Here is a 24,991-nt window from a genome sequence, read left to right as displayed (position 1 = left end):
GATGAGGTTAGTTTCTTGATGAGGAGGTGACTGAAACTCAAAGGGACTTGTGAAGGCTGCAGAGCTTGTAAGGGACAGATTTTTAATTAGGTTCAGCATTAATTTGGTGGTAGTGAAGGCCACAGAGCTTCTAAGGGACATATTTTTAACTAGGTTCAGTGTTACTTTGGCTAATTTGGTGGTGTGGTGTTTGTGGTGGTAGTGGTAGGTGTGATGTGTGTGTAGGAGTGTTCTTTTTAAAATAATTCACAGCAGGATGTCTTTATATAGAATTTCACTAGTTTAAATAAAATAGTATATTTTAGAATAAAATGAAGTAAACATATATGCCTTAAAATCTGCAAAGCTTAGGAACAAAAAGTTGATGCCTCTAGATTGTTAAAAATACCTTTGCTTTAAGGGTTCATGATTTAGCTTCGTCTGATGCTAAACTATGTAACCGAACTAGTCTATCTTTGAGGTATGCTTGCATTATCTGAGTTGCGAAGAAATAAAGAATATCCAGCTGATGGGGTAGGAGGAACAGAGTTGATCCAATCACCTGTAAACCAAGTTCACCATTTACATTAATGCCCACCTGTCTTAGAATGTGTACTACAGGTATCCTAGGGCTTTGTGTACTGAAACAGACACAGTTTGGGTTAGTTTTTTGTTATAGCTCTATGTGGAGTTGGTTTAAAAATAACCTTCCCATATTTATATGTTGCAAAAAAGAAAACAAAAGCAGGCATGAAGTGATTTGGCTTTAGTACCATAGTGTGCTAAAGTCTGATAACGTATCTGCTGAAAATTCAGTGTAGCTTGGGCAGTGTGCAGTGTGCACTCGATTCTGCTGTTAGACTGTCACCAAAGGTGGGATGACACCATTCTTTCTGCTTTACCTTTTTCATAGCACCTACTACAATTTGGAATCATATCAATTATTTTGGATTAATTTATTCTCTCCCCTTCACTGGAATGTAAATTCCGTGAGAGCCGTGGCCTGGATGTCTTGCTTGACACCATGTAAATTGACCATTGATTCCCACAAGCTGATGGGGTACTGGGTTGTCCCTGAAATATCTAGTGAATATCCCCTTCACTACCTGGGTAATCCACTGTTGCAAATAGTTTACATGTTTATGTAATATTTTGCTTGGTTTTTTTTTTTTTTTTTTTTTTTTTGAGATGGAGCCTCGCTCTCACCCAGGCTGGAGTGCAGTGGTGCAATCTCAGCTCACTGCAAGCTCCGCCTCCCAGGTTCACGCCATTCTTCTGGCTCAGCCTCCTGAGTAGCTGGGACTACAGGCACCCGCCACCACGCCCGGCTAATTTTTTGTATTTTTTAGTAGAGACGGGGTTTCACCGTGTTAGCCAGGATGGTCTCGATCTCCTGACCGCATGATCTGCCGGCCTCGGCCTCCCAAAGTGCTGGGATTACAGGTGTGAGCCACCGCGCCTGGCCGCTTATTTTTGTTTTAATCTCACCACAATGAACTCAAAAGTCTTTTATCCTTCCTTCCTTTATTAAGTCAGGAAAAGTGCTGTTAAAGCAGGACTTGGTTGCTGTGTGTCAAGTGCCTAGAACAGTGCCTGACACAAAATAGGGCTTTAATAAATTAATTGATAAGTTTAATTATTGATTACAATAAAATAGATATAGCATAAAAATAATTATGAATGTGCTTGGCAAAGACAAGTCTTTCAATAAATGTTACTAATCAAATGATATGGGCAAACACATTGTAAGAGCAAAGATGAAGTTCCTATTGGCAGGGTTTGTACTTGGTTCTTAATTAGTCTAGTAAAAAGGAGTTTTCAAGGCATTATTCCTTTTAGGATCAAATTTTATAAAAGTTGTAGAAAAAGGAATCTGAACCATATCAAACCTTTCCATTCAGTGTCCAAAATAAGTTGACAGTTCAAAGGTTTTTGAAGTGAGTGGCCTATAATATCAAAAAGAGACAACAGCAGCTATTGTATAAAAAGAAATGGATTTGAACATAAATCTATGACAGAATTTAGTTTAAGTAACATAAGGATTGACAGGGTTATTAAGTAAGAAATCAGAAACTAATCTCTGGGTTTTCCACTTTAGACAAGGTAAAATTTTCTTTGTCAAAGGATATTTCTCTTTGGCTCCTAGAAAAATCTGCTAGGCCCCAGGAAGGTGGCCTAGGACTGACAGCAATGGGCTTGTCTTTTAAAGGAGCTGGAGCTTCACCCTTTGGCTGAAAGGGGCTATGAACAGTCTTTCTGCAGGTTAGTGCCATAAACAGCACAATGTGTATGGAACTCAAACACATAATGAAAAAATTTAAGCACAGTGCATACAGAGAAACTACAAAATTGGTAGGCTCTTGAGCTGCATATTTTTCCACAATAATAATAATTCACGGCCTATATAAGAACCACACTTGAATCATGCAAGGAGATAATTCTGAAATCAACAAAGTATAAGCATATTGGAATTAGACAACATGTATAAAGATATTAATTAAAGATCTCCTCCGTAATTTTTTCAAAAGGATCAAGAGTAGGTTAAATTAAGAAGTAAGCTAAACTATGCTACTACATATTATTGACACAAATGGACCAGCTAATATCAGAAAAGTGCAAACACTTAGCTTTTCACAAACAAGAACAAGAACACCACTAAGGCATTCACACTTTCATGATGCCAGCCTTGGTGAGGAAAGGGAGGCAAGATTTAAATCTTCATTCACCCCCTTGGCCAGGTGCCATTCTACATGGTATAACTGCACGACCCATCCCAAAGCCCTATCTTCAGGAGAGCGTCTGAGAAATGCAGATAATGGAAAAAATAATACATATTTAAAACACACATCTAACTCCGAGAGAACCTTAAAGCGATCAATCTTTTTTTTAAATAAGAAAGAAACTAAGTCAATAGCATCTGAGCAACAGATGAGAATTAAAGCAAAATCTGTTGGCTAATGGTAACAGCTTTGTGTTCTTTGTTGCTGAAAATGTGCATGTAGCAGTAACTCCAATATGCTCACAAACTCACATGCAAAAGGCTATGGAAAACAGTTGCTATTTTTACACGGAAGATAAAATCAAACACCACCTTTCAGATCTTAATTTTGCTAAAATCATGGAAAGAAACAAAGCCCACGGTGCTAAATGTCTAAAGAATCCAGGACCTGTGATTTCTACTATATGAAAATACAGAATATATTGGACAATAAAAGGGAAGAACCAGCACTGTATTATGGGCAATGAAGTATGAACCTGCCAAATCAAATCATCTGAAATAAAATATGAAGTTAAGGTTTAATTTAGCAATATTCTAGAAAATGGGATATGTGAAGCTCTAACAGTTTTTATATTTATAGACTACTTTGGTTAAATCTTTTAATAGTGTTTTTTGTTAACACCTTAAAGAAAAAACTTTTCCTTATACATTACTATGATATTATAAAAGTAGCAAAAATAATTATGATGATAACTATATTAGTTTTCGATTTGATGCTGTAAGAAATTACAACAAACAGTGGTTCAAAGAACACAACAGGGCTAAAACCAAGGGGTTCAAAGAGTTGTTAGGCTGCATTCCTTTCTTGTGCTCCCCAGAAAGAATCCATTTCCTCGCCCTTTCTAGCTTCTAGAAGCTGCCCACATTCCTTGGCTCATGGTCGCCTCCCTCCATCTTGAAAGCCGGCAGCACTACATTTCTCTGCACCTCACTTCCACAGTCACCTTTTCTTCTTTTACTTTTAAGGCCCCTTGTGATTACATTGGGTATATTGGGGAAAATGCAGGATAATCACCTTATGTTCAGGTCAGCTGATCAACAACCTTAATTCCATCCACAATCTTAATTTCCCTTTGTTATGTAACAAAATATTTACACAAGTACTGGGGGTTGGGATGTAGACACCTTCAGAGGTCATTATTATGTTTACTACAATAATTAACATTTATTGAATGTTTATCACTTGCCAGGCACAGGTCTAACCATGTTACATCTAATAAAATATAATTCTCATAAAAATGATAATTCTATTACACTTCTCATGTGTCAGATGAAGAAACTGAGACAAAAGAAGTTAAAGAACTTGCTCAGTGTTATGGAAGTGAAAATTAGAGAAGCCAGGATTGAACTCAGAAAGTCTGTAGGCAGAGCCTGTAATTTTCACCTCTCAACTCCATCCCTTCAAAGACAAAATTCTTATCTAAATATATTTCAATTACATGTTGTCATTATCATCAAGATGGTTAACTCACAGTTCATAAATTCTGGCCATCCTAATAATTATCTAGAATATGGGCAAGTTTAAAATTCAAAATGGCAACTGGAAGGACAGAGTCCACAGAGGCCATCAGGACAAATGTCTATTGAGACATCTGTCCCAATCTGGAATTTACTAGATTATAGATCATATTCAAAAAAATGTATGGGAGGCCATTATTTGAGCTCCTGCACTAGGCCACAACAGACCAGATCAAACCAGAATGGAGTCACTCATGCTACATGCCACATAATCAAACTGAACTTAGAAATGCGTCGGTTTCCCAAAATATAGGAGATTCCCAGCAACTAATCAAAGGAGGACCAGTGATATGAACTGGAATGATAAAGTCCCTCTACTTTAACCCTATAAGGAATGTAATTTGGAAATGAGCAATCCTTTTATTGTTCCTTGTTTCTGCTTTCTTCAGTCTTTTTCTGCCTATGAAGCTCACACCTTCTGCTCATCTAACTCAAATGCCCTTCTATTCTGGAGATGGGATGTGGACCAATTTATGAATCACTAATAAAAGCCAATTCAATTGTTAGAACTCAATTTGCTGAAACTTTGTTCTTTTTAATTTTAATTTTTTGAGATGTGGTCTTACTCTGTTGCCCAGGCTGGAGTCCAGTGAAGGGATCATGGTTCCCTGTATCCTCTACCTCCCAGGCTAAGTCAATCCTCCCACCTCAGCCTCCTGAGTAGCTGGGACTATAGGCACATGCCACCAGGCCCAGCTAATTTGTGTTTTTTTTTTCCTTTTTTTATGGAAATCGGTTTTTGCCATGTTGTTCAGGCTTTCTTATAACTCCTGGGATCAAGTGATATGCCCACCTCAGCCTCTCAAAGTGCTGGGATTACATGTCTGAGCCACTATGCCTAGCTGAATTCTTTTTTTTTTTTTTTTTTTGAGATGGAGTTTTGCTCTTGTTGCCCAGGCTGGAATACAATGGTGCAATCTTGCCTCACCACAACCTCTGCCTCCCAGGTTCAAGCGATTCTCTTGCCTCAGCCTCCCGAGTAGCTGGGATTATAGGCATGCACCACCACACCTGGCTAATTTTGTATTTTTAGTAGAGAAGGGGTTTCTCCATGTTAGTCAGGCTGGTCTCAAACTCCTGACCTCAGGTGATCCGCCCGCCTCGGCCTCCCAAAGTGCTGGGATTACAGGCATGGGCCACTATGCCTGGCTGAAATTTTGTTTTTTAATAGTTAGACAGCTATCATGACATCAGGCCTGCTGGGGTAACCTCAGCCCAGGTGATAGCAGGACCGCAGCAAGTCTTGTCATAATACATCCAGGGGCAACATCACTCCCAAGATTTTGAGCATGAAGAACCTTGCTTAGCATTTCATGAGCACTGGAAATGTAATGGGAAGGCTCACTGCTGTGAGGATTATTTGTATTCCCTAAATGTCACTTATATATGGAATGATGGAACTTTCCTTTCTATGTGGAAATTTCAGTTGACAATCACAAAATGAGAACAATTGGCAATAAATACACCCAGCATTCTTACATGAGATATCTCCTAAGGGTTTCATAAGAGGTGGCCAAACTGGCCCCTAAACCATCATCTCCCATCATTCACCTTCAGCCCATAGAAGTATAGTGATCAACTGATTTGAAAAGAAATTATAGGAGTAAAGACAGTAATAGAAAGGGGTACTTCTGCCTCTAACACCCAACAAAATAAGTAAGCGGGCTACAAGAAAACCCCTCAGGGAATTTGGAGGTAATTGTATAACAGGGGATTGTCACCCCACTTCCTACCTGTTTATTTTGTGACTTGCAAAAATTGACTCCCTCCTCCCTTCCCCATGCATGACAGCATTCCTGGGAGAGTCTGACGTGTGCTTCTGGAGTGGGGAGGCCCAGAGCTGGTGTGGGACGTGCTGGAGAAGTCTGAAGATGCAAGGCTGGTTAGAACATCTCTATGGCAGGGTGAGGAGGAGCGGTACAGTGGGAACAAGCTGTACTTGCATCATTTGGAGGGTAGGAGATCAGGAACTCTAGTAAGCCAGGTAGATGCTGTGGCTGTAAGTTAAGCTAGAGCTGTCTCAAACTGGCACTGTCCAAGAAGTCTACCAACTGGGGTAAGGAGACTCAGGGGTATATGTCTGAGGTCAGAGGCTTAGGGGAATAGGTCAGTGGGCAAATGACCTACATTAGTGACTGGTATAGTAAGGAGCACTCTAAAAAATCCACAAAGATAGTCACAAAGGTTCCTTGATGGCCAGATTATACCAGATAATGCCAGTTAAGTAAAATCCTATCCTATTGAATCTTGTCTTTGTCTCCTGGTTCCAAAGACTGAGAAATAGGAGAAGGTGGAATCCTGCCTCTCACCATACCATAGGATGCTCCTTGTGGTTCAGGTCCAACAGGCAGAAATGAAGAAAGGTTTCATTTATATCGGATTGAACATTTTAGCCCCCGACAAACAAGTTGCTTTTTTTTTTTTTTTTTTTTTACCCAAAAGTGTATCACCCAGAAAGCTATCAGCCAGAAAGCTGAGATGTCAGGGTGTGGAGAAGGCAGCCTCAACAGTGCATACTTGAAGGAGAGAGAAGAAACAAAGCTGTTTTCTGACTGTGCCATGTTGAGCCCTGTCTAGCCAATGAATGCATAGTATATGAAATCATATCTCACAACTGTGCTGGGTCAGTAGAGCAAGTATGCTGGCCTCATTTTAAAAGTAAGGAAAGTAAGGCTCAGGGAAGCTAAGCAATGTGTGTGAAGCCCCATTGCTCATGTGTGGAGAGTCACGGATCCAGACTGGGGCATCGGAGCCCAGACCCAGTGACATCTCCCCTGTATCACAGTGCCTCTGGAGGTGACAAGTGATGTGCCCAGAGGCCCGGCCACTGCACACCTAGAGTCACAGAGGGATGAGGTTCATCTACCCTGACTCCCCTGCTTCAAAAGAGGTATTCCAGAGGTAACATGTAGGGCTTCCCCACTTCTCACTTTCCCTGTGGTGCCAGAGGAAGAATTTATTTTCATAACACATTGGTACAAAGGACTGCAGGCATTGTCCATGCCTCTACTAAGCACTGGCCTTTCTTTTATGGTGCAATCATAGCTCTCTGCAGCCTTGAATTACTGGGCTCAAGCCACACTCTGGCCTCAGCCGCCTGAGTACTTGGGACTACAGGCATGCACCACTGTGCCTGGCTAATTTTTTTTTTTTTTTCTTAGAAATAGGGTCTCCTGCCTGTAACCCCAGCACTTTGGGAGGCCAAGGCAGATCACTTGAGGTCAGGAGTTCAAGACTCCTGGCCAACATGGCGAAACTCCACTCTACTAAAAATACAAAAATGAGCTGGGCGTTGTGGTGTGTGCCTATAGTCCCAGCTATTCTGGAGGCTGAAGCAGGAGAATCGCTTGAACCCAGCAGGTAGAGGTGGCAGTGAGCTGAGATCGTGCGACTGTACTCCAGCCTGGGCGACAAAGCAAGACTGTCTCAAAAAAAAAAAAAAAAAAAAAAAGAAATAAAAAGAAATGGGTCTCCCTACATTGCCCAGGCTGGTCTTGAACTCTTGGGCTCAAGCAATCCTCCCAGCCTCCCAAAGTACTGAGATTACAGGCATGAGCCACCGTGCCTGGCATAGTGTTGACCTTTCTTTGACAACAAACTTAAGACAGTGTCCTGTAAGCTTCCCCAAAAAGCTCCTCTACCTCTGCAGAAAGAGAACGAGCACAGAGTTGAGAGCTGTATGCATTTAGCTGAAGATAAGGAAAAGCGTGCACTTTGTTTTTAGTACAGACAAAGGAGTGATTTCACCAGGAGAGACAAAATGAGAACCAACTCCGCCTTCAAAGCAGGCCCATACCTCAGCATGGCACCAAAGCCCTTCTTCTTTATTTTCCTTTCTGGATCTTCATTCTCTTCTTTGCGCTTTTTCTCCTTGACTTTCAATTTGCCCTTTTCCTTTTTCTTCTCCTTCTCTTTCATTTTTTTGACTTTCCTGGCTTTATTTTCCATGTCCTCTAGCTCCAAGTTCCCCTGAGGAGCAGATTCACAATTCAGAGCTCCTTGGCCAGAGTGAGAGCTCTTATCAGACAGACCGTCTGTACAGAGAAAAAATAATCAATACCCATGGTCAGGGGTGCACGCAGTTAGTATATAGAGAAACGCTAATATGTAAAATGCAAAAGAATGAATAACAGCACTCTGGAGTTCTACCCTTCCATGTGGTTACTTGCGCCCTTTGAAGATCTGAATGCCTAAATCTGGTTACTTCGAGCAAGATTTGATGCTGGGAGTGGGGACGACCGGTTGCTTAGCTGGTAGTATGACAGGCTTGATATGTGTTCAAGCACTAATCTCTCTGAAAGCTGGCTTGTTAACCTTGATCAGCTCAGAAAGCCTGCATGCTGGGAAACACAGGGTGAGGAGAGAGTTTTGAGTACAAAATATCCCAACTGCTTCTACCCAATTAATGCAGTCGGAGTCCTTGGATTGATGCTGCCTCTAATGACTCCAATGAGAATGTCAAGAAATGCATACTTAGTGCTCCTACCCTAAGGGTAAATGACAGTTGGTCCTTGTAGAAAAGTGAAGGAGAACATTTCTTTAGCTTTGCACTGTAAAATAAATTGCATACTGCATTCTCCAATTCCATGTTCATTAAGCCAAAGGGCAAAACATATCAGGAAAATGAATTACTTTTAATATCAAAAATATAATTGTGATCCTTAAATCATTTTTTTTCTGTAGTTAAGCACACATTCTTGCCCATGATTTGCAAATAACAATGAGATGAAGAAGCCATTTAAGGAAGCATATTCTCCTACCAGCTTCTATTTCTTCAGGTCCATCGTAGGATTTGTCAATGGCTGCTCTAAAGCTCTCATTGCAGCCTCGGCCTCGAACCATGTGCGGCCGGGGCCTGTGAAAGGGAAGGTCATTCTTCCGGACCTCGGCCACTGCAGTCTGCAGACTCTCCAAAGAACTGGACTTTTTCAAACCCAGAGTTGGACCAAAATCTTTGCTTGGAGATTCTGGAAAAGAACGGGCAAAAGGTCACCCCTCTTCTAATGGGGCAGTGTGGTGTAATGCTATTGTTCTAAGAATATTTCTGTCTGGACATCCCAAAAAAGGGGTGTTAAGTGGGTGGGAGTTGGGGTTATACTCCAGCTTTGCCACCTTTTGTGACCTTGAACAAGTGGTTTGACTTCTCTGAGCCTGTTTCCTTTTCTAAAGCTGTGATAAAATTTAATATGACTATACGTACATTTCTTTCTATGCATGTGTGTCTGTAGGCATATACACACACACCTATGAATTTGAAAGGTTGTAGCTATTTATAGAGACTATGTATGTGAATGAGAGTGATTTCATATATGTGAGAATACCCACATACACACATGCATACTTACACACACACACACAAACATACCGAGCACCTAACATGATGAGAGTTTCTCTTCCAGTATCGTCCTAGCACTCCCACACCTGGCGGCTTTTATCATTGCCATGGTTGCTCATATGATTAGTAAGGAACATACTGGGCATGGAAATAAAAGAACATTGAAGTGACTGTGATCTTTCTAATTAAACACTTTACCTTACCCTACTGGCTATTAATGTATGGTAACTGCAGTTTATTTAATCAATCAATCAATCAAGAAAAGCAAGAAAGAAAACAACTTTTCTGTGTCGATGCTCTTGTTCTGAATGTATTCCTATTTGGGTATCTAGAAAAGGGGCAACCTTTTAATGCAATATAAAATTATAAAACAGAAAATATAGAGCACAACTGCATTTGAATCATCGCTTTTCTGGTATATAATGTTTTTCATTTGTGCGGTTTGCCTTGCCCTCTACCTGCCCCCTCCCACTCCATTCCTTGACCTCCATTCCCACCCCCAGCTAGTCTCTCAATTATCAATAACAGGATTAGGTTATATAAATATTAGCAGCACAGGGATCATCTTTAAGATGGAAGGAATTCTATCAGGGCTCTTATCTCTACAGTCAAAGCTTTTCCACCAGGACCACAGCTCATGTTCCTTTCCAGTTACGAAGGAGACTACTGTCATGAAGTCTGCTGCATTTCTGGGAAAAAACGACTGTGTCATTTATCAATAGACAGAGTACCTGTTAAGAATTATGTATGTAAAGTACCTACTTCAATGTCTAGCACCTAGCAAGGCTCAATAAACGGTACTACCTTTTATTACTGTCATCACTATTTTTGCTTCTATTATCACTGCCACTATGAACACTGCTACTAGCAGCTGCACACAGCTTTAAGGAATACAAAAGAAGTACAACAAAGCCCTCATGTATATATATACCCATGTGAAGTGAAATAGCAGTACACACCTTTTCCTATGATCCGAACATGTTAAACATAGTCAACATAATGACAATAATCCTAATAGCTAATAATGCATGGAGTGCTTAGTTTGTGTTAAGCACTATTCTAAATGCCTCACCCACAGTAACTTACTATAAACCTTATAGTTGTGCTACTGGTACTACTTTTAGCCCCATTTTACAGATTCAGAAATTGAGGCACACAGCATTGACATAACTTGTCTAAAGTTAAACACTTAATAAGCATCCAGACCAGGAGCTGGGCCGAGGCAGCCTAGTTCCAGCTTTTCCGCTGTGTACCATGTACTTTACTGTCTAAAGATGTATTTGCTCTGCACCCTCTATTTGATTATGGTCAAACAACTTAAACTGCCCTACATTGTCCTCATTTCTAAAATAAGAATATTAGGCTAGATTAACCCTGGAGCCTCGTCAAGTAGGCAAATTGCAAAAATTGGATGTTGCGTTATAGTTTCATCATTAACTTACAGGAGACAACTTTGCACTTTGAACAATATACAGGATGACAATAAACACTGCATTTTATAAACCCTACTGGCTATTAATGTAGAGTCAGTGCAATTCAATATTCAGTAAATTCAACAGAGTATATTCAATAAATGCAACAGAGATAAGACTAAGCAAAAAACAAAATACAAGAAATTTCAGGGACAAATTTCAGGTGTTACTTGCAAGTCATAAATACTGAGGATATATTACTATTAAATCCAGAAAGAGGCATATTTTTTATATTCCCAGGAAGGAAGATAAGTTGAAGAAACAGAAATTGAATAAGATCATTTCTGACAAGAAAACAAAAGGCATCACAGAGGTTTGGGGGTATAGAAGCAATAGTAAAAGCTTTGGAGTTTACAGAAAATATTTTATAATATCAGCTCCTGGGGATGTCTGACATGAAGTTTGGTGAAATCATGAAGATGAAAACTATCCAAGAAACCCCTGATTCTCTGTCAGCAATAGTAACCATCCTTTATTTATTAATTGCCATTCAGGAGATTACATTAGAGCCCAAACTGTAAGCATTCACGTCAACCTTTAGCAATAAATTCCAGGGAACATGAAAGTGAATAAATCATCCAAGATAGAAGGCATGTTATCTAAAAGGAGCTCATGTGAAGCTCAGCAAGAAGTCATAGCTAAGAAGAAACAAATAACACCGTTCCTCATTCTAAGCAAACTGAACATTAAGGATTCATGGATTTTGCAAGGTTAATAGAGTTGGCAATTAATTCACTCTATATAAATAGAAATTACAAAGTACAAGTACTAACTGATGTTGGGCAATATTACAACCTAGCTCTATTGGATGTAATACACGGTAATATTAAAAGCAAACGTTGGTTGAGTCCTTAGGTTGTAAATGTAGACTCTGGAGTTTTCAGGATAGGAATAAAAATTCGATTTATTCCTGGAGAATGCACAGAATGTAGCTGTAGAGTAGGGACTCATGTTAGAGAAGAGAACCAAAATCAGGAAAGTCCTTATAAGGATTTACAGGTACAGTGAACTGACTGAACTGGGGGCTCTGACAAGGACCTTCTCCAGGGATCCCCATGTCTTCCATATGTTTGAGGGCTCCTACAGAAGGTCAAGGTTACCTGCCGTGGAAGGGATTATAATGTCAATTGACAGGCATCAGTGTTAAATTCCAACAAAACACTTGGAATAAAATACCCTCCCTGTAAAGATTGTGTGGAGTACAATAAATTGCCACATTCAATCCCTCTTCCCTACTCCTATTCTCACCAATTTCAGTTTAGGTTGATGGTGCATAGAAAATTTTACAGCTTTTAAAATGAGAAGATTCACTGTCTATGTCTAGCCTCAACATTTACGCAAATCACATTTTTTGTCCTACGCTTTCACTAAAAGCAGGGGTCTCAAGAAGAGGTCTCTTTTGAGTGAGTAATTTATCGAAATCAAAACCTCAGCCATTTGATCCCATTGAAGTTATCCTAAAATATGATGACTCTTCATATTTTCATCTATAGCTGATGCGATATTGGTTGTGGCTTCTATGTCCATGTTCTTTAAGATCGAGAAGAACGGATCCTCCCCTCACAAACACGAGCTCAACATACACAAGATTCATGAAACAGATGACACACAATTACCAAGGGTGCTAAAAGAAGGATTTCACATAAAAATTATTCTCAAGGTGTTATAATAAAAACATTCCTAATGTCAGGTGCCAAATTTTCTCTTAAAATTATGGCATCATAAAAAAATGCCACAAATTTTTTTTTTAAAAAAAGATGTTACAGCACTTTTAAAGATTCCATCTGTTTCCAAATGAAGGATTGACTTGACATGGTCCTATATAGAGTAGAGGGAAATTTCAGGGTCATGCCTTCTGCACAGATCAATCCTCAGATACATCCCCTACTACCCTCCATTCCCCAAAATACAGCGTTATGAAAAGAATGAACACACACGCACACACACACACACACACACACTCCAAGACTAAGGAGTTAAAGAAGCTGTGCCAGGAAAAATGCCCATGTGTCCTATAGGCATAAAAAGGGTGGCAAGAGGCCCATGAGAGAGCTACCACCTAGTTGGAGAGGTGCCACTATGAAACTGATTCTTAAGATGCTGAGAAACCACTGCCCCAGCCTTCCAGGTATTATAGAAAGCCTCACTTCAACATGTTATGAAACAGAAGGTTCTTCCTGGAGGATAGTTTGGATGTGGACCTCAGTTTCTCTGACTCAGTCTTGGATTCCTGCCCTTGCCTTACAGCTGAGCACTGCTGTTGCTTCTCCACAAGCAGATGATTTGAATAATTGAGAATAAAACTGCCTAGAGGGTAGTGGTTAATACTGAAGGATTAAAAGGAGGCTGTAGAATATCCAAACATTCCCTGCTCTGCTAATTACTTCTTGAGTTAATAACCTTCTTGTGCCTCAGTTCCCTCAGCTATCATATTGAGGATAAGAAAAGCATAGAAGGGTGCCTGGCACATCGTGAGTGCTCATAAAGCAATGGTGATCATTACTGTCACAGTCACTTTTGCACCACCTCTAAACATTTCAATGAGGGAAATCTTAGATTTGGTTCAATCCATCATTGAATTCTTAAATATGATCACGCGTTCTACAAACAGCTAAAAAGGACTTCATAAAAACTGCTTTCCCTTTTTATTGAAAAAGGGAAACAACTCCTTAAATTTTTTTAAAACACTTAAACTCCTTAAATTGTTTTTTCAAACAATGCCTTACATTTCTTCTTTTGACACAGGTATATAGATGTTCACCTGCTCATCACATATAGAGGCTATTGTGATAAGACAGATTAATAGTGGAGTCTTAGTTGCCCTTCTCCTTAGGCTATAATCACCTAATTAGTCTGAGATTTAACTGGCAATGTTTGAACTTCCCACTTTAGCATTAAAAATCTCACAATAAAAGAATGCCTTATTCCAGAAGACCAGTAATTGGATCTTCCATTATTGATGAAATTGCTTCCAATACATCCATATGAAAAAATGAGAAATTATTTTAGGGAAGATATTCACTTCCAGATACATGGCAAGCTTTTCTCCCAGCTAGAGCTTTGTAATTAACAAATAGTTATGATAAATTAACAATAAATAATGTATTAATTTGTACATTTCAATAACATCAATGGCCCTCAAGGCACTTAGTGAAAATTAATTAAGTTACAGTCCTTCCTTCTAAAATAAAGGGATTGTTTCCCATCATAAATTAGGGATCAAGATTATTATAATGCCATCCAGGGGTCACAGCATGAGACCTGGGAAGGCTGAGAATTTGTCAAGATAGCTTGCTTTTATTATCAATTTGGCCTTGCCTTATTATGAGCAGTCAACTTGGACAAACACAATAGAAATACCTTTCCTGCTGCGTGGGGAGTTGTGATGTGAAATTAATAAAAGTAAAACTCTTTGAATACAAAATTATTGTAAATTCCAAGTAGGAGTCACGATACCACTTTATTCTCCCACATATTTCACTTTGTCTTTTCATTTTAGATTACATTTACTGAAAATTTTCTGTTTGATTTTTTAAGCAGATTTCCTAGAGGCAAAATGTCTTATATGCTTTACTTGATATCATTGCAAATTCATTAGCCTTTAAAAAATTCTCCGTAATATCCAAATGTATAATTTCCCAAGTTATGTTATCTGTGTTAACTGTGTTCATAATGGGCCTAATTACCTTCTTGCCTATCACAGTGTTCCAAATATTGATCATCATTCCAAGCTTATCACAGTGCCCTGTTTCCTATTCATTACCAAAGGGCATAATGCAATTTGGCTTTACATTATCTGCTGCCATTTGGGTCTCAGTTCCTTTACTGGCAATTTCCAAGTTCTCCAAGGGTGGAATTTTTCTTTTAAGTCTCACAAATCCCAGGGTCTTTTATCGTTTCCTGAAATTCACATCAAAACGTTCAATAATGAACTTCTCATTAAGATTCATACATTTGTATAATCTCCCCTACCCTATCTCCAAATACTTTATTTTAAAGTGAAACTATCCAGAGAAAATATGGGAAGATTATGTGAACAAATCAATTCCTTGATTATGAGTATGGGCATGGCCCTTCAAGTGTGTTCAAATATTTGCCAAGTATTGCTATACACTTTAATTTTCTTTACTAAAAATTCCTTCTTTCACAAATAGTCAAAATTTTATGCCTTGTTTAGGTTTCTTTCCTGAACTCAGATTATGTCCCCAAAATGTAACAAATAGTGAATTCATTACCCCAAAAATATTCTCATGACATTTTTCTTTTTCTTTTTCCTTCTATCTTACAGATAAGAAAATATACTCCATGGTTCAACTGAGTGGTTAAACTATTTCTAAAAATACATATATAACCTTATCTGTGGGTAGATTCTGTTAGGGCAACTGAGGAACCCAGACAACACCATTCCCAGCATGCTGGTTTGTTTTAATCTTTTGTTTTCATTCTTTCCTCCCTTAGAAAGACTCTACTGGATTAAAAAAAACAAAACGAACAAACAAAAAAACAAATAAAAAGCTGCATTCAAGAAAATAACTGAAAAATTAAGTACACAGCATTGGTCTCCAGAAGAGACACGTGGGTACTTATAGGAAAACACTACCTTTATTATTTAAATAAGTAATAGAATACTCATTTGAGGGTCAAATAAATGGACCAGTGTGGGAAACTTTCCTACCTGTGATACAGGATCAAAAAATGTTACCTACCTTTCCTAGACTTATTGATTTTTGTATCCTCAGTACAGAGATCTACTGCACAAATATTTGTTGTAGGAAAAAAGGAACATGAAGGTAAAGGGTACTTACAACGCTGGGATGCCCCTTTTCTTCAGTGCTGTGAGACTGAACAAAGTTTTACATGGAGAAGCAGTCCACAATTGCTTCACTTCCTCAAAGCCCACATACAGCTTCCTCTTTGTTAATGCAACCCTTAGGTTCTTTTACATACTTTCAATGATTTAATAATTTCTGCCCTACCTATAATTATTCATTCATTTCTATATTTTGCCTTTCTTTTCATACTAGTTGTTCCTTTTGCTTAACTTACCTTTGTAATATTAACCTTTTCTGCCATTTCCACCTCATGTGTGCTTTAAATAGTCTTATTTTTACCTACTGCCAAGAACACCTTTATTTGCCTTCCAGCTCCTCCTTGTATATCTGGGTAACAGGCTTTATATTCTAAACACAGACCATTGCAGTGATTTTTTCCCTCTCTTTCCTTTTGCCATTAACTCTTTGTATGTCTTGCTAAAACAGTAAATGTTTCTTCTGCTTTTGATTGTTGAGTGGTTTGTATGTTTATGTGGGTTGTATACGACAGTACTCTCAAAATAAGGCATAATCTAAAGAATTTTAATGTTTCCTCAAAAATCGTTAGCATAACATAAAAGGTCAAAGTTTGATTTCTTGGAAGATACATACGTGAATGTATCTTTACATATTGTATAGCCTGGGCACCTGTATTTTTTAAGGTTAAATGCTATTTTTATAATTTTTTGTATTTTTCCCCTTTTTATACCTATCCGATTGTACTTGAAAAATAAAGAGCATTTCAATTCTCAATTACTGAGTTATTTACAGAACTGATAGAAAGTGAGGTTTTTCAGTTTCATGTTCATATGAATAACAATTTCTTTATAAATATACTTTAAGCAAGGTTTCAATCTAACGTTAAAATGTCAAGCCAAAATCAAGTCAGCTGTTGACAATTATTTATTGGGTATTTTTTGTGGCTCATAACTGTGCTTGGTCCTAAGAGGAATGGAAGATAAATGTGACTATAACTAACATTTTCTGTGGCTTTATAGTTTACTAAATTTTTTTCCTGTACAAAGTGAAGTCTAATCACACACAATTGATCTTACCCAAATTCAACTGTACGTTCATGATGAGAGAAAACTAGAAAAAAGGTGGGAGGATGGGCAGGATAAAATAACTTAATGAGAGCAATTTCACTTACCTTCCATCTCAATGACAGTGTGCCCTTGAGGGACTGTGTGTCTGGGAGGGAACAGGAGTTTGGAGAAATGAGTTGTTCTCTGCGGGTCTTTGCTTGCCTCTCTCATGCTGAGCATCCCACCACCCTGAGTATGATTCCCGTGTTTCAAGATTTATAGTTTTCATGTGTGCCTGAGTTAATGTGGTCTGCTATAACAAAAATACCATAGACTGGGTGGCTTATCAACAATGGAATTTTCTCACAGTTCTGGAGGCTGGGAAGTTCAAGATCAAGCTGCTGACAGATTTGGTGTCTGGTGAGGGCCTGCTTCCTGGTCCATGGATGCCTGTGTTCTCATTGTGTCCTCACAGGGTGGAAGGGGCAAGGGAACTCTCTGGGAGTCTTTTTTTTTTTTTTTTAATAAGGAAACTAATCCCATTCATGAGGGCTCTACTACAGCTCTCTGCACCAGCAGAGATGGCATTGTGTGGATGCCACCAAAGTTGCTGCCTGTGCCCTTGGGAGGGGTAGCCTCTGTGACCCATGCTACATTGGGTCCCATTGGAGCTGTACCTGGGGTGTCCAAGCAATTTGACACTACAGCACAAGGAACAGAACTGGTGGTGTTTGGCTGCCATATGCAGCATACACTGAGGTCCTGAGGGCACCAGCAGCCCTTCCTTTGACACCACTCTGTCTCCAGGGCCCTTGCGCTCTGGGCCTGTTGGTAGGAAGGATTGTCCTGATGATCACTGAATTGCCTTCAGAGTCATTCCTCCATTGTCCTGGAGAATAGCTCCTGGCTTCTGCTGAGATGGCTGATCCATACTAATCTCCTTATCAAACAGTTGTTTGACCACATCCTTAGTATTCTTTCCCAAACAGGCTTTTTCAGACTTTTCAATATGGATAGGCTGAGAATTACCTAAATCTTTAAGCTCTTCTTCCTTTTTGATGGGCAATTCCATCTTTAAGTCACTTTTCTCATCTTGAATTTTACTATAAGCAGTCAGAAAAAGCCAGGCTGTGCCTACAGGTTCAAACAAACTATCTACAATTACATTAATTAAATATGCTATCTGGATTTTAGAGAAATCAGAGAAATTTGCTTACAAATAGCTTCAGCTAAATACCCAATTTCATCACTTACAAGTTCTACCTTCCATAAAACACTAGAACAACACACTTCAGCAAAGTTCTTTGCCACTTTATATAGAGGATGGTCTTTTCTCCAGTTTCCGTGAATAACATGTTCCTCATTTCCATCTGAGACCTCAGAAGAACGGCCTTTACCATCCATATTTCTACCAACGTTCTATTCAGGATTACGTGGGTATCGTCTAAGAAGACTCAGAGATCGAGGCTTTCTTTACAGCTCTCCTCTTGTGATGGTGGTGTTGTTGTTGATGGTGGTGGTAGTGTTTTTTGTTGTTGCTGTTGCTTTTTTTGTTTGTTTTTGTTTTTCTCTGGAGCCCTTGCCAGAATCACCTTTTAAAAGTTCAGTCATGACAACGTGGGTTTTTTTTAGGATGCATTTAAAAACTCTTTCAGTCTCCACCCATTATCCAGTTTCAAAGCTGTTTCCATATTTTTAGGTATTTGTTACAGTGTCATTTTACTTCTTGGTACCAATTTTTGTCTTAGTCCATTTGGGCGGCTATAATGAAATTTCATGAACTGGCTTATAAACAACAGAAATGTATTTCTCCACTGTTCTGGAGGCTGGGAAGTGCAAGATCAAGGCACAGGCAGATTCAGTGTCTGTTGAGGACCTACTTCCTGGTTCATAGATGACCATCTTCTTGCCACCTCCTCATGTGGAAGAGCTTTCTGGGGCCTCTTTTAGAAGAGCACTAAACCTATTCAAGAGGGTTCCAGCATCACGACCTAATCATTTCTCAAAGGCCCCACCTCCTAATACCATCATATTGTGGTATAGGATTTCAAAGTATGATTTTTGGAGGGAAACAAACATTTTGTCTATAGCAATGTGTCACTATCTTTAAACACAAGCCAACTATTTCATCTGGTGTTTGATGAAATGGCTATCTCTTTGAAACAATAAGTTTGTATTCTCTATGGTGAAGTGAGGGGATTTCCAATGGTATTTTGTGATTTCCCTTCACATTCCTGTGAGGCAGTGCCTCAGTCCTATCTCTCATGTAAATTTCAGAACAAACACTCAACCTTCTTTCAATTCTTCTTTTAAGTTCCCTGAGAGTGCAGACAAGGAAATGTCATCCTATTGACTTGGCAAGGCTACTCAGATGCTATATGAGGCTTTCCTGGTCTGACAAACCTTGAGCTGAAATTCCTCCCATTTTCTTTGCCACCTCAGAAATAAAAGATTAAATGCCTACCTTAGTCAAAGACATTCTAGTCTATGTGTAGAGCAAAGATAAACACACATAAAATAATAACACCAGAGAATGTATAGGAGATCCTTAAAGCTCAAGAAGGACCCATCTCAGGGGAATACAAGTCCCCGAATTTTAGAAAATAAATTGTTTGTACATACACCTGGATTTATCTGGATTCATATTTCTAATGGTAGCCATGTTACCTGTTTACTCAGCTAATTAATTGCATCTTTGGCATTCACTCATAATTTACTCTTTAAAGCAACTGCTATTACAAGCACAATCTGACATTAGACACCTTGGGTTCTCTTAGTCCATTTTTTGCTGCTATAACTGAATACCTGAGAATGGGTAATGTATAAAGAAAAGAAATTTATTTCTTTTAGTTCTAGAGACTGGGGAGGCCGAGGTTTAGGGGCCACATCTGGTGAGGGCCTTCTTGCTGGTGGGGACTCTCTGCAGAGTCCCAAGGCAGCACAGGGCATCACACATTAAGGGGGCTCATGACAGATGGCCAAACTACACTTTATAACACACCATTCTCATGATTACTAACTCACTCCCTCAATAACCCATTAATCCATCAATCCATGAATGGTTTAATCCACTAATTCATGAATGGGTTAATGGTGGCAGAGGCCTCATGACTCAGTCATCTCCCAAAAGTCCCACCTCTCTCCACGCTGCTGCACTGGGAGCTGCGTTTCCAGCACATGAACTTGCTGGGGACACATTCAACCATAGCAGTTCTATGCCCCAGCTCCACCCATATACTATTTGTGTTACTCTAGGTGAGGCTCTTACCTCTTAATGCCTCAGTTTCCTTATCTGTAAAACAGAGATAATGACAGAACCTCATTTATGGGGTAGTTGGAAGATTATCTGATACAGAACTTTGAACATGATACCTGGCACACAGCAAATATTCGGTAAATGTCACCTCTTAGCATCATATTTTTTTTTGGTGAACAAAATTTACACCCATTAGGAGGATTCTCTATAACCAACAGAATGGCAAGAGGATTTCTGCTTCCCTATTCATACACTGTAGGACAGGGTCATTACTAGCTCTGAATTTTCACTCTTTATTGAAAACTTCTACTTTTTTTGGTCTAAGATTTCTTATCACTTTTCAAATCATCTTCTATCTCCTTCACTTCTATCAGTAGCCCAAATAAACTTGTTTCTTTCTTGCAAATATATTTTTCACGAAGAAGTAAAATGCTAAAATAATTTCCTGAGAATAACCATGCCAGGGACAGCAAGTAAAGAACTAGTTAGTTTCTTTCACTCTTCTCCATCAGACTAACCCATGACACCATCAACAAAATTACAAATCAGACAAGGTCATGGACTTTTGGGATCATTGGCCAGCAGGTATCTCTGCAAACCACGTACCAAGAATGCTGACGTAGAGCACAGTTAAGGGCTGGAGTATTTGAGGCTTGCAGAAGTCAGAGAAAAGAAAGCACAGTGTGACTTTGAGTCACTAAGACTTCATGCATGATGTGGGTCATATCCTTGAAGATGAGTGGTATATAGGTAAGAGAAGTAGGAGGTGGACAGGCACACCACTTAGAGGAAAAGGCATGAGGAAAAGTCCAAACACGTCTACTGGGGGGTGGGGGGACACAGAGAGGATGGAGTGACTAGTAAAAAAAACAATGTGGTAGAGATTGGTGGGAAATAAACATGAGTAGAAAGGATAAAGTAAGACATGAAGGGCTTTGAAATCTGGCTAAGAAGACAAGGCCCAAATTAGGGGACAATAGAAAGCCATTAAGTTTTGTTTACCAGAGGAAATGCTTGATAATATTGGTATTTAGAGAAAAAATAATATGGAAGATGTACATAGAATAAATTGAAGGGAAAGAGAGTGCTGTATTTTGCAGCAATGGAACTCATTGCTAATAAAATCTCTTGCTCTTCCTTTCTTTTTACAATTTCAAATTTCTTCTAATTTCTTCATATACATTTTTAGCGTGGTTAGTCATCTGTCCTCAAAATGAACAGAACTATTTTCCCCAGGTTTTTCTCTGACGAGGAGGGATAGGGTCCAGAAACATATCTTAATGCACTTGGCAGGCAGGAGGTGCTCAGGGTTATGTGTCTGGGTGGACGGGACAGGGGCACTGCCTACTACCCCTAGGCTTCCTCCTGGCATGGCTTCGTTGTGACTGTCATGGCCGGACCCTTTGCTATCTCCTCGTAAGCATGCTTTACTGTATTTGGTAATATATAATGATTAATGGGCAGTAAAACTAATAACATGGGGACACACAAAATAAATGAGGTGGCAAATATGAAAAGGAAGTACCACTTAATGTTGTTGTGAAATCTGACAGCATGCTGGAGTTTCCCAATAACTCAGCCTGAGGAATCTTTGCCAGCGGGAAACAAGGTTACAAGGAGGTGATACTTCCATTAATAACCTTCCCTCGGGGAACTCTATGATCAGTCTTTCTTGCACTGAAATTCTTGCTGGGTTGTACTGAGATGTCAGGGTACATGGAAACACTGCTTTACTCTACCTCAGAGAAGTGCACAGAGAAACAGCAAGAGTGTCACAACTCTCCACTTATCCTAAACTGTCTCTCTTGTCTCCCCAGAGTGCTGACATCCATTCTTTTTCCTAGCCGGCACCCATTATTCTATCTAAAATGAGCATCCTGGCTTTCCTTGGTGTACTATGCCTCCTCAACTCTCATTCAGTGTGCCTACGACCCAGACATGACTAATCAGTGCATTTCTTCCCCCTGGTGAGCTCTGGGACAGCTACTGACACACACAGGACTAACTAGAACTAAGCCTGGTAGAGTGAGCAGTCTTTGTTACTGGGGTTACTGGGAGAATCTAAACCTGGAGCTTCTGGCAGCCATCTTGCTTTTCTGTAAGAATCAAGTCCGAAGAGAGGAACCAGAACTGCACGAGAGAGTACTGCTGACGTGGAGACCCTGGCTGCAGCTACATTTCTTTGTGGATGTTCCTCTGAACAATTTAGTTGCCAGGAGTCAAGAAATTATCTTTGCAAAACTAGTTTGAAATTGTTTTCTTTCCATCGTAACCCACAGTCTTGACTTCGTATTCTCTTCTCCAATCTCTCATCCACATAACAATCCATGTTACCACCCGTTGTTTCTACTCAGGCCAGACACTTGAGGAACAGGGCAGACTGCCGGTGAAGGAAAGGTGAGTACAGAGCTGACCACACCAGTGAGAATTGTGTCTGACACCAGCTTATAGACAGGCATGTTCTAGTCTGTTCCTGCATGGATTTTACAAGTGACAAATCTACATCGAGAAGAGTTTTATTACATCGGTTTGCTCACCTTGACCCCTGACTCCTTTGTGAAGAGAGGACCATTCTCCAGATCATTAGTAATAAGTAGAGACATACTACCAATGGTTAGACAATTTAGAAAAATAGAATGGCTTTCGAAAGAGAGGTAAAATCAATTCTTGCTATGGTTGACCAGGGGTTCAAACAACCTATCTACAATGACATTAATTAAATATGTTGTCTGGATTTTAGAGAGATTGGAGGAAATCTGACATCACTTTTAAGAGCTAGTTATTCCCATAGGTATTCTCATGACTACTCAACAGAGGCCTCTCATTTAGGAGGAGAGAGACCTGTCTCCCAGGAAGAGGGTGTCTATTTCTGGAGAAGGGTTTGTGTTTTACCACTGTGTTTAGGTTTCCGTTTCACAGAAATTTCCAGACAAACTATGAATTAGAAACTTTTCTGTAAATTGACACTAAGGAAATGATGGACTAAAAGCAGTCTAGGTTGCTTAACAACAAAGATTTGATATAGGAGGCATGTTCAGTGGGGACTTGGAATTGGAAGGTTTAGAATCTAAGGAAGTTATTTAATCTCTCTGGGCTTTAGTTTCTACATCAGTAAAAGTGGGATAATGGAAAAATCATATTGATGATGATAATGATGATGATAAAAATAGCAGCAGCTATCTCTGTACCAGGCACATTCTTATATATATTAACTCACTTAATTATATGAGGTATACACTAATATTATCCTCATTTTATAGTTGAGAAAATCGAGGCAAAGATAAAGTAACTTGTCTAAGTTAACAGGGAGGCCAATCTCGTAAGTTTCACTTGGTTCACTGATAATACTCCCCCCAAAAAGAAAAAAAACCATTTTGTTCTTATTTTAAAATCAACTTTTGAGCAATGTGATATATTTTTATATTCCCTGCCTTGTTCTGGGTAAAAATTTAGGAAGGAGCTTGTGATGCATCATTAAATAGTTTTTCCTATCATTTGTTATTATAAGATGAAATTACATATGTAGGAAAAATTCACAAAGCTGCAATATACTCTATATATATGTAATATGTTGCTAGTAATTAAAAAGGAGGATCTTTTCCTCCACATCTGCAGAATGTGGACTTAGCTCATCAAAAGACAACATGGGTATCTCTTTGTGAACATCTGCTCTCAAGGAACAAGCAATCTACATGAAGGTCAAAATGCAAAACTCAAAAGCATCCCAGACAAGGTGGGATGTGGCAAGATACAGAGGGAGTGGCAGAAGTCAGAGGAGAAAATGATGACTCTAGGCTGAAATAGATCCTTGGAATATGAGCAGCATCAAACAGAGATGGTCCTGGAGACAGAGTGGGCGAGAGCAGAGAACATCGGCCTGCCAAGGGGCAGCAAGCCCAGGCATGTGTCCACTGCAGAGTGCTCATGGGGCCTGGAAGTATAGGAATGAGGTTGAACAGAGAGAATGGGAAAAGACCAACAAGGACCTTAGTGGCCAGATAAACAGGTTTATTACACCCACTGGCAATAAGGGGCCTCTGAAGTCAGTGATCCTGGATCCAAACATAGTCACTCTAATGCACATGGACAATAGGCAAGACAGGGACTTCGATCTATACCATGCCCTAGGTAGGACTCAATTGCTCTGAGTGGGTACTGCCTCAGTACCCTAAACTGGGATGGATGTTTTGCTCTAGCAGAACAACAACAACAATAATAATAATGATAGCTAATCTTTATTTAGAATTTCCCATGGTACAGTCTCTGTGCCAAATGTCTTGATAGTCCCACAGAGGGGGTAATATCATTACCTGCCTTTTACAAACATCAGCCTCCCAAAACAGAAGCCACAGTTCTGCCCCACACATTGCAGAGTCCTATTTTACTTTTCATTACTACTTACAATAAAAATATAAAAACACAGGCTTTTCTAAAAAGGGTTTATATCAAAAAAAGAAAGGAACACTTGGTTCACTTCTAATACTCCCACAAAAAAAAAAAAAAAAAACTCTTTTGTGCTTATTTTAAAATCAACTTTTGAGCAATGTGACTTATTTTTATATTCCCTGCCTTGTTCTGGGTAAAAATTTAGGAAGGAGCTTGTGATGCATCATTAAATAGTTTTTCCCATCATTTGATGACTGAGTTATTGGCACTAGATATAGCCATGGGGGGAAAAATAAATGTTTATGATGATTTAAAAGACCAATTACAAGCCTCTGCCTTATTCCTTACTCAGCATCCTGCATGGCATGTAAAAATGGTAATGAAAAAAAAAATACTACATTTGAGATTTTAGCTGAGCAGAATGTCAGTT

The 24,991-nt window shown here is 39.3% G+C and overlaps 1 protein-coding gene across 4 annotated transcripts in view; it reads right to left on the bottom strand.

Moving 5' to 3' along the window:
* Positions 1-24,991, bottom strand: part of PARD3B (par-3 family cell polarity regulator beta) — a 1,082,106-nt gene that overhangs the window by 323,851 nt on the left and 733,264 nt on the right. For 3 of the 4 annotated variants that reach the window (XM_055290335.2, XM_055290338.2, XM_055290336.2), the window contains 2 exons: positions 9,037-9,243; positions 8,073-8,310 (listed from right to left, as the gene is read on the bottom strand). In XM_055290335.2, coding sequence (XP_055146310.1) covers positions 8,073-8,310; positions 9,037-9,243 — 445 coding nt within the window. The remainder of the gene's footprint in view (positions 1-8,072; positions 8,311-9,036; positions 9,244-24,991) is intronic. The other variant, XM_055290337.2, reaches the window with a different exon arrangement.

Source organism: Symphalangus syndactylus, chromosome 8 (genome assembly GCF_028878055.3).
Source record: "Symphalangus syndactylus isolate Jambi chromosome 8, NHGRI_mSymSyn1-v2.1_pri, whole genome shotgun sequence".
Classification (NCBI taxonomy): Eukaryota; Metazoa; Chordata; class Mammalia; order Primates; family Hylobatidae; genus Symphalangus; species Symphalangus syndactylus.
The sequence above is the reverse complement of the archived record's forward strand: the minus strand, read 5'-3'. Positions and strand labels throughout refer to the sequence as shown.